Source organism: Rhinoderma darwinii, chromosome 9, assembly GCF_050947455.1.
Source record: "Rhinoderma darwinii isolate aRhiDar2 chromosome 9, aRhiDar2.hap1, whole genome shotgun sequence".
Lineage (NCBI taxonomy): Eukaryota > Metazoa > Chordata > Amphibia > Anura > Rhinodermatidae > Rhinoderma > Rhinoderma darwinii.
Window position 1 is genome coordinate 12,016,597 of NC_134695.1, and position 13,281 is coordinate 12,029,877.

Consider the following 13,281-nt stretch of genomic DNA (forward strand, 5'->3'; position numbering starts at 1 on the left):
TCTGCACCTCAATTCTGAATATTTGATATAACCAATAGCTGAATCCTTCCTGTCCTACATATGCTGCTAAATTGGACAATTTCACTGTTACTTGGTTCCTGAACCAACTAGCAAGATACTTGGTGCACCACCAGCACAGTCCTATCTCTTGGTTCTTTAACATCTGCTTATCTGACCGTGTGTCAATCCATCTGTTGCAGTCCCTTGTGTCTACTTCTCATGTATCTATTCTTCTCCTTAGCTGCAGCCAGGTGTGGCGCTCCCAAGCCCCCAAGAACTCTTGGGTAAGATTTTAGTGAAGAACAAAAAGAGGCACAGAGTAGGGGGAAAAGTCTCCGAGGGCAGTGTGAAAAGAAGAGTCAGTGAACAGCCGTCCAACACATACAGTGATTCCTCCAGTGTGTGTGAGTCACCTGCCACAGGTAAGCAACTGAAGATTATGAAAGGATCTTAACTACTGGTTTATGCTACCTTAGTGGTGTAAAAGAGTTGCCAATTTTTTGCGCACTCCATATTTGCGTTAAAATTTGCAACTTTTTCATCTCTCGATACTTTTAAAAAGTATTGTGAAAAGTGGGTGGGATTTATGGGGAAGGGGTTGGGTCACCAGCGGTCCAGCTTATTCATTATTAAGTACGCCAGAAATTGGCGCATATCTTCATCTGCTCATAGGAGGCATAGGTTTAAATTTTTGGCAAAACAGTCCAAGATGCACCAAATTTATTGAGGTGTGTGCCTCTTAATACATTCGGCACATTTCACTCCACCGTACTTTTGTTTAGGATTGGTATATGAAATGCCAGTATTAATAAAATCCCCCTGTGTGTTATTGGTGTAGCACTGCTGTTGGCTAAAATTAGTGAGAGGGTTGGGGCTGATTTACTAATGTGTCTTCGCCTAGAATTTGTTGAAAAATGTGCTACAATTTGGCACATTTCATTTTAGAACAGATGTTTGCGCCTCTCTATACATTTAAAAAAATAAAGTTTTGAAAAACGGGTAGGGCTTAAAATGCGCCAAAGATTTGACTTAAAATTCTGTCGCAAATTAAGACAAATCAAAGGTGGTATGAGGAGAACATTTCCTAAAATGTACAGCTAGATGTACCAAATTTATCATAATGCATGCACCACTGTGATAAATTTGGTGCATCTTCTGGCTGGTCTAAGTTTACACTATCTGAATCAGACCCACTGGGTTTATAGGCCATAATCTCATAAAAATGTATACAGTCTGCATAATGGTTACTACCATTCTCTGTAGGCAATAGCCATTTATTTAGTTGTATGATGTAAAATAGCTGAAATATTTAGAGTGCGTGTGTACATCCATTTGTACAGAGAACATTTGCCGTGAATATTCACTGTGCCCGCAGGTACACTGGCCTCCGAATCAGCTGATGTCTCCTTAACCCTTTCTAATGGTGATGAAAAAATTGAGGAGAGGATTCCTAAGTGTGCAGAACCACGCAAGTCTATCGGTTGGATTAATATTCTGTGCTCTTATGTCCATTTTATGTATATCTATATCTTTACCCTATATATACATACCTTTTTTTATGCTCTTTAGACCGCGATGCTTATAGTGAAGACGAGGAAGATGAAGAACCTACGGATCCAAAAAAGTCAGATGAGGTTTGTTTACCTATTAAAAAAACTCCACGTGACTTTACTGCTAGTCTCCACTTTATTAGCTTTTTGCTTATGGTTATATTTGACCTTTGTCTACTATTTCCAGGGCACAGCAAGTAGTGAAGTCAGTGCCACAGAAGAAATGTCCACTCTTGTTAACTACGTGGAACCCGTTAAGTTCAAATCATTTGACGTTGCAAACAGTGAGTAGCCTATGGGCTTAGACAAGTGGGTGGAGCAGGGATAATAAATGGTGAGTCTCTAAGCTGGAAAATGTTAAAGGGGAACACACACACACAAGCACTTATTTAGTCTTGTCATGGATGGACCAACCATCTTATCTGGGTTTTGGATCCACATAACTAGCAGACCCTTTTACAAAGGCTTATACTATACTCTATGGGGACGAATGATCATTAATGTGATCGTTCAGTCCCCATCAGTTTGCATCATTGTCAGCAGCACATCCCCTGTTTACACGGGTAGATATGCTGCCGATAACAATGATTTTACAGGCTGCATAAAATATATGATGAGCCATCGAACGAGTGTTTGTTTGTTTGTTTGTTTGTTTGTTTGTTTATCGGCTGATCGATGCCCTGTTTACACAGGCCAATAATTGGGAATGAACATGATTGAGAATACTTGTTCGGACGATTATTGGCCCATGTAATGGGCCCTTTAGAAACAAAATAATAATACCTTATTAGGGAATTCTGAGTTAATAAAGGAAAGTTCTCCGTTCAAGATCCTCATCAATTAAGTAGAGAGGAGAGCAACAACGAAGACCTTCACTCCTTCTAAAGTGACCAGACAGCTCATTGATTTCAATATGCACTATGTCCTGCTCTATTTCTATTTGTGGTGGCGGTGCAGGGGAACAAAACACTTGCTTCCAGAAACTTTCCAGCTGATTGCTTGGAGTCTCCCCAGAGGGGACACCCTGCGCTGAGCTCACTATTGTGGGTCCCTGCCCACAAAAAAAGGGATTGTTAAAAGTAGTTAGCCCCTTTAAATCTCTCCCTGATGTTAGATCAGTGAATAAGAAAAGGTCAAAGTCTTGATTATGCATTGAAAATGATTAATTTTTTTACATGAGTGAAGTACTCACTGATCAGTCCAGTTAGAAAGGGTTAATAGTATCTGGTAGAAAACCTAGAGCGGTATGTGCAGCAAATTTTCTTATCGTATATCTGTAGAAGAAAAGCTGTTAAAAATGGTTTTCTGTTCTTCTTTTTTTCCCTCAATCTCAAATTTTTATTTTATTATTTTTTTTTTTTTTTGTTGTACTTTTATTTTTCTAATAACCTGTGTATTTCTAAATTTCACACCATCTTCTTCTCATTCCATCTTCTGCATTCCTCACCTTCCTTGTTCTCACTTCTCCCACAGAGCGGAATAAATATTATGAAATGTCTTCCTTTGTTGAGACTAAAGCACTGGAACAGCTTACTAAATCTCCCATGGAGTTTGTTGAGTATCCTTATAGCGCTGTTTTAAAATAAAAATAGGAATGTGGTTGGTATGTGAAAGTATAACCTATATTATAATATACAAGGCAGTGTTCTCCTTGTGTTTCATACAAACTGAATGTAAATAGTCTTCATTAAAAATCTACTAGCATTTTGTGTTTAAAGCTCCAAGCAGACCTACTGTAGGTGTCTCCATGGCAACAGACTACAAACCGTGTGTAGTCTTATCCTGCAGTAACACTTATTTTTATGTGTCGCCTACTTCTTACTAATTTGGTAGGTTAGCAAGGAGTCGGGGACAGATGGAAGGTAGTGTAACAGCAGGATCAGATTACATGGAGTTTGTTTGTAATCTGTTACCGTCTAGATACCAAATGTAAGTATATTTATAGTCATTGTTCTTTGCCAAGTTTACCATTTTTAGATGCTTTGGAGCAAAAAAAAAAAAAAAGTTATTCACCTTAAAGGGAATGTGTTGTTAGCAAAAAATTTTTTTTTTTTTTTTTAGTTAAACAATTAGTGTGTAGGTGATTAAACATTGTTCTAATTTTTTTTATTTTTTTCACGAGTCAGGAAATATTATAAATTAGATTCTAATTTATAATATTTCCCAGCACTGGTCACTAGATGGAGCAATTCCCAAAATTGCAGCATGGCATGTGGTAAAGGAACCACATTGCTTTATGCTGCAAAATTGGAAAAAAATCCCTCGCTCTAGTGAGCTCTCAGAATCCCCCCCTCCTTTATCCTGGCTAGTGCCGGGAGAAATGAGGGGATTGAACGGTCAAACCTCCTACACTGTGTCACCATTTTTTGAGCTAACACACAGTGTAGTAGGTTTACATACACTAGTAAACACACACGGAAACACGAACATACATAGAAATCACTTACCTGCTCCAGTCGCCGCCGCTCCCTCCGGTCCGTCCGCTCCGTCTGCTGCCGCTGCTCCAAGTGCACAAGTCCGGAAGCCGCGACCGGAAGTAGTAATCTTACTGTCCGGTCGCGACTTCCGGTCTACAGGAAAATGGCGCCGGACGGCGCTCAGTTCAACTTGGACTGTGTGGGAGCGGCGCATGCGCCGTTCCCACACAGACGGCGTACACCATAGTGGATGGAACGGGCCCCGTTCGCATTCACTATGGGACTGTAAGCTGCCGTATTCCATGTCTGTATGTGTCGTTAATCGACACATACAGAAATGGAGTAAAAAATGGCAGCCCCCATAGGGAAGAAAAAGTGTAAAAATAAAAAAAAGTAAAACACAAACACACAAATAAATATAAAAGTTTTTAATAAAAGACTAAAATCAAACTGATGTTAAAAAAAAAAAAATTCGTGAAACTATTCCTTTAAAAATCTTGTTCACGCTCCAGAGGGGCCTGACAGGACAATGTTCTCTTTGCTGTTGGACCAGGTTCTAATAACCCCTGGCACCTCATGCAGTGTTTTCGCAGCTTTGCAAGGTATGCACACAATATATCTCATACTTTACTCATGTAAGCTGGTGGTACCTGCAGCGTGCTAACAAATCTCAAGGACTCCTAAAATCTTTTCATCCGCTTTATGGAGTCCGCTGCACTATTCCTTCTTTGCTGTTTCTCTTATTTAATGCCCTATGTCCGTGTTCCCCAACCAGTGTCTATTAGGGCATTTGTATGTGGCTCTCCAGATGTTAACAACTGCATATACTATTTTGCACTAGGGTACCAGGAATGTCATAGCATTATAACTAGGATCAAAACCATATTACAGGCAGCTAATACTAGGGTAAGAAACATATATTTAGGTAACATCTTTTATAGACATTTTCTCTTTCAAATACAAAAGCTGGTGTAAAGCCAGGCTGAATATTAAAACTGGCTCATGACCTACAAATGGTTGGGTACCTGTGCCCTATAGGTCTAATTCTAAGGGTATGTGCACACACACTAATTACGTCCGTAATTGAAGGACGTATTTCGGCCGCAAGTCCCGGACCGAACTCAGTGCAGGGAGCCGGGCTCCTAGCATCATACTTATGTACGATGCTAGGAGTCCCTGCCTCTCTGCAGGACAACTGTCCCGTACTGAAAACATGATTACAGTACGGGACAGTTGTCCGTACATAAGTATGATGCTAGGAGCCCGGCTCCCTGCACTGTGTTCGGTCCACTACTTGCGGCCGAAATACGTCCGTCAATCACGGACGTAATTAGTGTGTGTGTACATTACATAACTGTCCCTCTCTCTCAATTCCTTTCCCTTCCAGATTATCTCCTAGCATTTGCATACCATTTCTCTCCATAATATATGGATTTGCCCCCTGGTCCACATCTGTCTTGAGCTATTTTACTGTTTGCCTTTCTACCTGTTTTTCCTTCACTTCTCCTGCTCTCAGATATAATAAGAAGCAACTGAGTCGTATTTACCCCAAAGGAACGAGGGTGGATTCCTCTAATTACATGCCCCAGGTCTTCTGGAATGCAGGATGTCAGATGGTGGCGCTGAACTTTCAGACATTGGGTAAGTTCTGGTTTCTCCTGGGTATTAACACAATTTCGCTAAAATCACAGGGGAAGAAAGCCAGTTTACTGCACTGTGGGAATAGAGCCGTCTACGTATTTTATTTGATGGCATATCCTATATTTTCTTCAGCTGAATCCATTGTGTAATACTGAAATTTGTTAAACTTTATATTACTTCTAAAATAAACATATCTGGATATATGGGATTGTTATCTCTTGTACCGGTACGTGCAGCCTGAAGGCTTCTACGTAAGGCAAATTACAGGTCAAGGCTCGTTCATATCGGCATCGGGTTCCGTTTGGCTTTCCTTTCATGGGTTACTCCGATGGAAAGGTCGAACTGAATTATGAACGGAACCCGACGCTGATATGAACGAGGCCTAACGGCCCCAACTCTCCTAATAGGTCAGTTTCAGTGAATACTTGTATTTCCAATAACATAACAATTCTGGAACATATTTTCTTTGAACTTCTAAATGTAGAAACCTACAGTTTAGCAGTCCTCATGAGATATGACTGACTGGTTCAAATACACTACATATGGATAGTTTTTTCTTCACAGGAATGTTATTGGTAAAATTCTTCATATTTTAACCCGTAAACTGTGATGACCAAGAGTATTCGGCTGGGTTGCCACGTATCATAAACGCTGCAGAATTTCCGCAACAAAATTCTTTGCAGAAATTCCGCAGCATTTACAGTAACAGAAAATGTTAATGAGATTTAGCAAATCTTAGCAATACACTGTGGAAAAAAACATGCAGAAAAGTCATGTGGAAAGTGTTCTGCAGTGCAACTTTCGATTCTGCAGCACGTCAACTTATGCTGCGGGTTCTGTGCCAACATACTGCATGTTTGACCCATAGACTTGAATGGGTGGCATACATTTTCTTGCAGCTTGCACAGCGTTTCCACAGCAATATGCACAGCAAAAACAACTATTTTCTGCGGATTTCTGTGACGGAATTACTTTTGCTTTTTTTTTTCATATCGTTAGTACAACCTCCAACAATTACTTAGATTTCGCCAGAACGTATTCAGGATTTGTAAATTGGACATCACATATTTCCAGGGGAACGTATTGATGTATTTTATGATGTGTCTGATTGTCAGTTCAGCTCTCTCTATGGCATACAATTTTGTATTCAGATTATGTACAAATTGTCTTTATATTTGTATTGCTTTCTCTTATATGCAGGTCATATGCAGACCTTAATGTCTCCATCGTTACAGACTACAAACAAACTATGTGTAGTCTGATCCTGCAGTCCTACTGCCTTCAATCTGTCCCCAACTTCTTGCTAACCTACCAAACATATGTTTGCAAGACTTGGGGGACAGAAGAAAGGGAACATGACTGCACAATCGAAAAACACATTATTTCTTTTTGGTCTGTAACTGTAAAGACATAATACTGCATAAGAGCTGCATACACAAAACATTGGGCATTTTTAATCAAGACAATTTTAAAAGTTGTTTTATTTTTTAGATGCATAGGAAAAAACTTAATTGCAACTTCTATATACCTTTTAACGTTATGGGCAAGTTCATTTTTTTAACCCCTTCATAACTGCCAAGTAGGAAATAAAAATATTTCTGTTTGTGTCATTTTAAAATGAGAAATTTGGCCATTGAAGATCCTTGTCATGAAAGAGTTCGTTTTAGTGGTACATAAAAAAAATTTGCTTTTGTCAGTTCCTAAAGAATAGCAATTCTTGAAGACAATCAGAGGTGGATAGATCTTTAATGTGCTTTTTGTATGAGTGTGTAGTAAAAGAGCAGGCTTTGCATTCTGTTATGATTAATATTAACACTTTGCCCAATCCCTACCTGTCCAATCCCTGTTTCCCCCAAAACGGGAGAGGGATGGGTGTCCAGTCACCATAGAAATTATTCTAATGCTAATTCAACAGAGAAGCAGGGCAAAAGGACAGTAGATTTGATTAGCTCTCAGTCGGGCAACATTGTTGTGTGACGCACTTGTCCCCCCAGCCGCATTGGTACTTGTGATGCTGCAGGGATGACCAGAAGATGCACCATAGTTTTGGTTGCCCTACTTGTGATGATCATGTCTTTCATGTAGAAATGTATGGAGAGCTACATATGATGGCACCCTGCATTGTCACATCAAAGTAGCCCTGTTATTCCCCTAGTCCACATTTCATTGATTTCTTATGCCTTTGTTGCTGCATTTTCTTAGTCTTGTTTTTATTCTGAGGGGATTTCTATGTGTTGCATATCTAACTTTTCTTCTTGCACCCTCCCTTCTGATCTGTATCTTGTATAGTCTATTGCTCCTTGTATCATTGAATAAAGTCATGTGTGTTCTGCCTCTGTCTCTTGTAGACCTTCCAATGCAGCTGAATATGGGGATATTTGAATATAACAGACGGAGCGGGTACCTTCTTAAGCCGGAATTCATGCGCAGAACAGACAAGCCGTTTGATCCTTTCACAGAAAACATTGTTGATGGGATTGTAGCGAATACAGTGAAAATTAAGGTAAGAGGAATGGCAGGGGAGCTACTCCAGTAATCATTTTAGATCTCTGGCTTCATAATGTCTTCTTTCTTTGCTATTTGTTTTTCTTGCCAGATTATTTCAGGGCAGTTCCTGTCTGATAAACGCGTTGGAATATACGTAGAAGTTGATATGTTTGGTTTGCCTGTTGACACAAAGAGGAAGTTTAGGACAAAAACTTCCCAGGGAAATTCCTTTAACCCTGTGTGGGATGAGGAACCCTTTATATTCCATAAGGTATGATTATATTTCTATAAATGTTCCTATTTCTGTACATCCATCTCACCCTCTTTTCATCTCTTCATCCACCTTTTCTAATAAGCCTGCAGTTCTTTACCATGCTTTTTAGTTTCTAATTTTCTCAACCTATTAATCCTCCAGGTGGTGCTACCAACTCTCGCCTCTCTTCGTATTGCGGTCTTTGAAGAAGGTGGAAAGTTTGTTGGTCACAGAATTCTACCAGTGTCTGCTATACGACCAGGTGAGAAAAGTGACTGTTTTTATTTTTTGTTCATTTTCCCCTCTCCCACATTGGCATGGGACACCACACTGATGGACTGGATTATCTGTGGGCCTATAGATCAAACAATGCCATGCTCTATTAATAAGTGAGCTCCTACTAACACCATTTAGCTGAAAACGAGTTTATTAACATGCTGAATGTAAGCTGCTGTGTTTTTGTTTTTTTTTGCTAGAACTACATCTCAGTGTCATTCTATCTGATACCGTGGTAGGGCCAGAATGAGTAGAATTTTTTTCACTTTTTGTAGCCAGTAAAAAGTGGAAAGGGCGATATAAACCCATTAGGACGTAGGCTGTTTTGGCCTTCAGGACACAGCCTATTTTTTCAAATCTGACATGTCACTTTATGGGGTAATAACTTGGGAATGCTTTTACCAATCCAAGCGATTGAGATTGTTTTCTCGTAACATATTGTACCTTATGATCGTGGAAAAATTTGGTCGATAAATTCAATATTTATGAAAAACACCAAAATTTAGAGAAAATTTGCAAAAATTAGCATTTTTCTAAATTTAAATGTATCTGCTTGTAAAGCAGATAGTAATACCACACAAAATAGTTACTAGTTAACATTTCCCATATGTTTGCATTGTTTTTTGAATGTCCTTTTATTTTTCTATGACGTTACAAGGCTTAGAACTGCAATTTCTCACATTTTCAAGAAAATTTCAAAAGGCTATTTTTACGGTTACCAGTTTAGTTGTGAAGTGGTTTTGAGGGCCTTATATATTAGAATCCACCAATAAATCACCCCATTTTGAAAACTGCACCCCTCAAAGTATTCAAAACAGCATTCAGAAAGTTTCTTAACCCTTCAGGTGTTTCACAGGAAATAAAGCAAAGTAGAGGGGAAATTTACATATTTCATTTTTTTTTGCCGAAATTCATTTGTAATAAAAAAAAATCTGTAACACAGAAGGTTTTACCAGAGAAATACAACTCAATATTTATTGCCCAGGTCCTGCAGTTATTAGGAATATCCCACATGTGGCCCTAGTGCCCTAATGGACCGAAACACCGGCCTCAGAAGCAAAGGAGCACCTAGTGGATTTTGGGGCCTGCTTATTTTTCGATTATATTTTAGGCACCATGTCAGGTTTGAAGAGGTCTTGTGGGGCCAAAACAGTGGAAACCCCCCAAAAGTGACCCCATTTTGGAAACTAGACCCCTCAAAGAATTTATCTACGGGTATAGTTTGCATTTTCACCCCACAGGTATTTTGCTATATTTATTGGAGTTAGTCTGTGAAAATGAAAATCTCCTTTTTTTCTGAAAAAACATAGAAATTTCTAATATTTACAAGGAATAAAGAAGAAGCACCCCAAAATTTGTAAAGCAATTTCTCCCGATTACGAAAATACCACAAATGTAGTAATAAACTGCTGTTTGGACCCACAGCAGGGCTCAGAAGGGGGAAGTGCCATTTGGATTTTGGAGATTTTGCTGGATTGGTTTTTAGTGCCATGTCGCGATTGCAACGCCCTGGAGGGAACAAAATAGTGGAAACACCCCAAAAGTGACCCCATTTGGGAAACTATACCCCTCAAGGAATTTTTCTAGGGGTATAGTAAGCATTTATACCACACAGGTTTTTCAGAATTTAGTAGAATTAGGCCATGAAAATGAATATCAACATTTTTGTCCACTAAAATGTTGAATTTTTTCATTTTCACAAGGGATAAAGGAGAAAAAGTCGCCATAAATTTGTAATGCAACCTCTCCCGAGTACGACAATACCCCACATGTGGTAATAATGTATTTTTTTAATAGAAATTAATTAACCTTTGCAGGACTGATCCTTTTTTGCTTCTCCATTTTAGTTTTTCACTGCCCGCCTTCCAAACGCCATAACTTTTTTATTTTTCCATGAATTGAGCAATGTGAGGGCTTATTTTTGGCAGGACGAGCTGTAGTTTTTATTGGTACAATTTTTTGGTACATACAACTTTTTGATCACTTTTTATTACATTTTATTTAGAGCTTTGGTGACCAAAAAACTGTGATTCGGTGTTCATAATGCGCTATAAATTACAATTTTACTTCTGCGGGTCGGTACGATTACGGCGATACCATATGTGTATAGTTTTTTTATGTTTTGCAGCGTTTGCACAATAAAATCACTTCTTTATAAATTAATTTATTTTCTGTCACCATATTCTGAGAGCCGTAAATTTTTATTTTTCAGTCAAAAAAGCGATGTAAGGGGTTGTAGTTTTTATTGGTACTATTTTAGGGTACATGTGACTTTTGATCTCTTTTTATTCTATATTTTGGAAGGGGTGGTGACCAAAAAATAGTGATTCTGGCATTGTTTTAAGTTTGGTTTTTTTGCGGCGTTCATTGTGCGGTAAAAATAACATTATAGTTTTATAGATTGTGTCGTTACAAACGCGGTGATACCAAATATGTGTACTTTTTTTAACGTTTTCATTATTTTCCTATAATAGACTTATTATAGGAAAAAAAAATCTTTTATTTTTGCACTTTTGTAAAACATTTTTATTAACTTTTTTTTACTTTTTTCTTTACTTTTTACACTTTCTTCTTTTACCTGCAGCTCTGATTGCTGCTAGAATACATTACACTACCTAGGTAGTGTAACGTATTCCAACTGTCAGTGTGACGTCACAGTCACTCTGAAAGTTAGTCTTCAATTACCAGCCAGAGGCTGGTCCTCATAGGCTTGCATACATGGCAGACTTGGAGGCCGTTGTCTGGCCCCCGGGTGCCATCACAAGCATCAGCAGCCCCCACAATTGCATGGGGGCTGCTGATGTGCTACAAACCCCCTACACGTGGAGATCGCAATCGAGCTCCACGTTTAACGGGTTAATTGTCGAAATCAGCGGCAATGAGCCGCTGATCGGCAACAGTGGAGTGTCAGCTGTCAGGGACAGCTGACGTCCCGGTTCCCGATGCACACTGTCACAGAAACTGTCGCCGACAGTGTGATTGCGAACGGCAGTGACGTCCTAACCAGAGGCTGGTCCTGATAGCCTTCCGTACATGGCAGACTCGGAGGCCATTACTTGGCCTCCGGTCGCCATGCTAGCCATCTGCAAACCTCACGATTTCATTGTGAGGTCTGCCGGTGTGCTAGAAACCTCTAAATTGCGGCGATTTCAATCGATCACCGCAATTAAGGGGTTAATTGCCAAAATCAGCGGAAATAAGCCGCTGATCAGCATACAGTGGAGTGTCAGCTGCGCAGTAACTGTACGTCCCCGCGCGCTAAGACACTGGCCACCCGGACGTACAGTTGCGTCGTGGTGCGCCTAGGGGTTAAAGAAAACGTGTCATGAATTTTTTTCTATTATTAATTTATGTGTTTTTATTTAATAAAATATTATATTTACTTTATTTATTTTTTCACAACACATACACATATGAAATATGGCAGCTACAGGGCACAGGACATAACGAATGGGAGCCGTTCATTATATCCTGTGCTTCTGTCGTCTAGCTCTGTACAGCGCATATGCAGTTCAGAGCGACCAAGCTGGTTGCAGGAGGAAAGCCGGCGACATTTTGGTGAAGACCAGCCGCACTGCAGGTAAGGTGTGTGTGGGTGCGTACGGGTTGTGTGTCTGGGGGGTGTGGTGGGTGGTTTGTGTGTGACACGGTTGCATGTTTGGGGTGTTTGTGTGTGGGGGGGACGCTCGATGGAGCAGCGGTGCTCGCCGCTGTTCCTTCAAAACAGCTGATTGGTGGCTATGAAGTATCAGCGGCACATGATGTGGCGGTGGGTACCGGGGTAATTATCGGGGGGTTAGTTGCAGCCTTTTTACTGGCTAACACTAAGCCCCACCTTAGTAATAGACGTTGTTAAACAGTCAACTGCCATTACTAAGGCGCTAATAAAGTATTAAAAAACGGAGCTATAACTCCTTGTTCACACAGAACTCGCTGGCGCTGATTTTGATGCAGAAACCGCGCCGAAATCAGCGCCATAAAACCCCCAAAATCTCCTTTCATTGATTTCAATGAGAGGAAGAGGTGTCTTTTCCCAGGTGGCTTTTGACCGCTCACGGGGAAAAAAAAAGCAGCGTATCCTTTCTTGCGGCTTCCGCCTCTGACCTCTCACTGAAATATTTTCGGAGGCGTTTTTCGTGGCATTTTTGCCCATGGTTCATGCATTCGCTTCAATGTCCGTGGGTGTAAACAGCGGAAAAAAAGTGGTCAGTTTAAAATTTTCTTCAATATTCCTGAAGGAATTATGAGGCAGATTTTTTCTCTGCCTGCAAAAAAAAAATGTGTGAACAGGGTCTAAGGGTATATTCACACAGTGCGGTTATGCCGCGTTGTTCCCCATGTGGCCGAAAACCACATCGAATAGCGCATGCATTTTTACAACAATTTTTTCTATGCGGTTTTCGCCTGCGTGGCAAAAATGCGTCAAAACCGCACTGTGGGAATACACCCTAAGAAAAAACTTTTTTATTCAAATAAAAATTCCCCCACACAACCATTGTCAACTTTTTTTTTTTTAAAGCGTAGATCATCGAAGTAGTCCAGTGCATCTACGACGTAGTCCAAACTGTCGAGCAGAACCTACAAAACAAAAAAATAAAAGTTAGTAATAAAAAATAAAATAAAAATTTCTCACCTACAGCGACTTCTCCCTGCACTG

At 39.9% G+C, this 13,281-nt stretch overlaps 1 protein-coding gene across 3 annotated transcripts in view; it reads left to right on the forward strand.

Annotated features, from left to right (window-relative positions):
- The window catches only part of PLCB3 (phospholipase C beta 3), a 227,733-nt gene that overhangs the window by 191,485 nt on the left and 22,967 nt on the right, over positions 1-13,281 (forward strand). For all 3 annotated transcript variants that reach the window (XM_075837265.1, XM_075837264.1, XM_075837267.1), the window contains 9 exons: positions 242-422; positions 1,376-1,480; positions 1,570-1,634; positions 1,738-1,834; positions 3,024-3,108; positions 5,484-5,608; positions 7,957-8,111; positions 8,205-8,366; positions 8,511-8,610. In XM_075837265.1, coding sequence (XP_075693380.1) covers positions 242-422; positions 1,376-1,480; positions 1,570-1,634; positions 1,738-1,834; positions 3,024-3,108; positions 5,484-5,608; positions 7,957-8,111; positions 8,205-8,366; positions 8,511-8,610 — 1,075 coding nt within the window. The remainder of the gene's footprint in view (positions 1-241; positions 423-1,375; positions 1,481-1,569; positions 1,635-1,737; positions 1,835-3,023; positions 3,109-5,483; positions 5,609-7,956; positions 8,112-8,204; positions 8,367-8,510; positions 8,611-13,281) is intronic.